This window comes from Vigna unguiculata, chromosome 4, assembly GCF_037176805.1.
Source record: "Vigna unguiculata cultivar grain cowpea cultivar isolate G323 ecotype 2 chromosome 4, ASM3717680v1, whole genome shotgun sequence".
NCBI classification, from domain to species: Eukaryota; Viridiplantae; Streptophyta; class Magnoliopsida; order Fabales; family Fabaceae; genus Vigna; species Vigna unguiculata.
Window position 1 is genome coordinate 33406564 of NC_140795.1, and position 2720 is coordinate 33409283.

At 37.9% G+C, this 2720-nt stretch overlaps 1 protein-coding gene across 1 annotated transcript; it reads left to right on the forward strand.

Annotated features, from left to right (window-relative positions):
- Positions 1-538: 538 nt before the first annotated feature.
- LOC114180651 (uncharacterized) lies at positions 539-2343 on the forward strand. The gene is made up of 3 exons (XM_085672004.1): positions 539-1501; positions 1609-2039; positions 2205-2343. The coding sequence occupies exons 1-3, from the start codon at positions 539-541 to the stop codon at positions 2341-2343; spliced, it is 1533 nt and encodes a 510-aa protein (XP_085528130.1).
- Positions 2344-2720: the final 377 nt, after the last annotated feature.

The window sequence follows — 2720 nt, forward strand, 5'->3', positions numbered from 1 at the left end:
TCCGCATGGGATAACCGTGCACCTGTTAATTACCAAATACAGCCTGTTTCAAACAATCAGTTGCAACCTCAGAAAGCGACTGCTAGTGATAGTGAGAACCCAAGTCAAAGTACTAATACAAGAAGGGAGAGGAAGTTTATTCATTTTACTCCTATTCCTATGACATACACAGAGTTGTTACCGATGCTTCTTCGTAAATCTTTTGTTGCAATTTGCCCAATGAAGCCACAACAACCTCCTTTTTCCAAGAGTTATGATCCAAATGCTTCATGTGACTACCATGGAGGGGTAAAGGGGCATTCGACAGAAAGGTGTTTTCCTCTCAAATATAAGGTACAATCTTGTTGAGTTCAAGCTAGAGTTGCAAAATCTAGTTGATAAGCATTTCCTGCAAGTTTTTTATGGAAAGAAGGATGAGGAGCTATTGGCCCAAACTGATGAACAATCCAATTTAACCACGCCAGAACCTTTAGTGATTCATTTCACTAGACCTGCCCCTTCTTTCATGGAACAAGGAAGGTAATCCATAGTGATTAAAATGCCCTCCTCTTTTCCTTATGAAAGTGATAGAGCTGTTCCATGGAAGTATGGAGTACATGAATTAGGTGAGGGACAACAAGTTGAAAACACTTTTGTGCATGAAGGTCCAAATGTTGAAAATATATCAGGTCTTGGTGGGATAACAAGGAGTGGTCATTTCTTTACACCACCAGATTTAAGGAAGGAAGCATGCCATAGAAGTAAAGTAAATGATGGAATTGAAAAACCAAAAGAGATATTAAGAGAAAAGACGATACAAGATGAGGAAGAATGTAGAAAAGATAAACAAAAAGAAATATCAGATGAAGAGGTCAGTAAACTTTTGAAATTCATACAACAAAGCGAATACAAGGTGGTGGAGCAGTTGAATCGTATACCAGCTCGTATTTCGCTTTTGGAATTGCTCATGCATTCGACAGCTCACCGAAAGTTGCTAATGAAAATACTGAGTGGGGCTCATGTTGAACAAAATATTTCGTTGGATAAATTTGAGGGGATTGTTAATAATATTACCATTAATGATTTCCTTACTTTTTCGGATGATGAGATACCAGTTGAAGGAAGAGGACACAATAAAGCTCTTCATGTATCTGTTAAATGTCTCGACCATGTCATAGCTCGTGTGTTGATTGATAATGGTTCTTCCCTAAATGTGATACCTAAGGTGACGCTGGAGAAGTTATCACGTGATAAATTCCCTATGAAGCCAAGTACTATGATTGTGAGAGCTTTTGATGGTAGCAAAAGAGAGGTGATGGGAGAAGTAGAGTTTCCAGTTCAAGTTGGTCCGTGTGTATTTCAAATAACTTTTCAAGTAATGGATATCTTACCGGCATACAGTTGTTTACTTGGTAGACCTTGGATTCATTCTGCAAGGGTGGTGCCTTCCACTTTGCATCAAAAGTTGAAATATGTAATGGGGGATAAGATGGTAACAGTTTCAGGAGAGGAAGATTTTCTGGTGAGTGGTCCTTCATCTGCTCGATATATTGAAACAACAGGGAGGCTCTTGAGACGGCTTTTCAAGCTTTGGAAATTGTGGGGAATACATATGTTGAACCATTTCAGATAAAGCCATATTTGTCATGTGCCTCTCTGATGATGGCAAGGGTTATGTTGAGAGAAGGTTATGAATATGGGAAAGGCCTAGGCAAAGTTGGACAGGGACCAATATTTCCACTAAAAATTGTTGAGAACAAGAACAGATACAGCCTGGGGTACAGGCCTACTAAGGAGGACAAAAGAAGATTAATGGAGGAAAAGAAAGAACGAAGCTTAGCTCGCTTGCAGGGTCGTGAGCCGAGGGTAGGAAAGATCTCCATTTGTGACTTAAAGAAGAGCTTTCGTAGTGCTGGATGGATCAATGCTAGTCAAGTTGCAGTTATTGAAGATAAATCTGGGGAAGGAAGTTCCAGTTTGGTGCAACCTTGTCCTCCCAACATGCAGATCGATAATTGGAAGACCGTGAATTTACCCGTGGTGTTTAAGTTCAATCAAATGTAATGCTTGTTATTTTTATTTTGTTTTTCCCCAAAACATTCTAGGATGTCTTTATGGACTGGTTCTATTTTTTGTTTTCAGTTAATGTGATGTTCAGTTATGTTTTCTTTCACTATATACTTTGTTTTTCTATTTATTTTCTTTTATAAATCCAAATAATGCAGATATGACAATGAATGTTTTGAAAATAATGATGTCAATATTCCTAATTTTGAGCACCTTATCGATAATATGGATGATGATCATGAAGACAATTGGGAACCTTCTTCTGAGTTGTTAAGGTTAGTGAAACAAGAAGACTGAGAAATAAAACCCTATCAAGAGATCATTGAAATACTTAATCTAGGGGATGAAAATGAGAGAAAAGAGGTTAAAATTGGTAACAACATGAGTAAGGAGGTACGAGGAAAATTATGTGATTTGTTGAAAGAGTTCAGAGATGTGTTTGCTTGGTCATACCAGGATATGCCTGGGTTGGATACTGATATAGTGCAACATCAACTTCCACTTAAAGAAGAATGTCCCCCAGTTAAACAAAAGTTAAGACGAATGAAACCTGAAATGTCACTAAAGATTAAAGAAGAAGTGAAGAAGCAATTTGATGTAGGGTTTTTGGCTGTAGCAAAATATCCTCAATGGGTGGCTAACATTGTCCATGTGCCTAAAAAAGATGGTAAAGT

Bases quoted from the DNA above. Each gene is read 5' to 3' on its own strand.
- LOC114180651 (XM_085672004.1), top strand. From the start codon at position 539: ATGCCCTCCTCTTTTCCTTATGAAAGTGATAGAGCTGTTCCATGGAAG. The intron at 1,502-1,608 runs GTGAGTGGTCCT...GAACCATTTCAG, and splicing joins CAGGAGAGGAAGATTTTCTG to ATAAAGCCATATTTGTCATG. The intron at 2,040-2,204 runs GTAATGCTTGTT...CAAATAATGCAG, and splicing joins GTGTTTAAGTTCAATCAAAT to ATATGACAATGAATGTTTTG.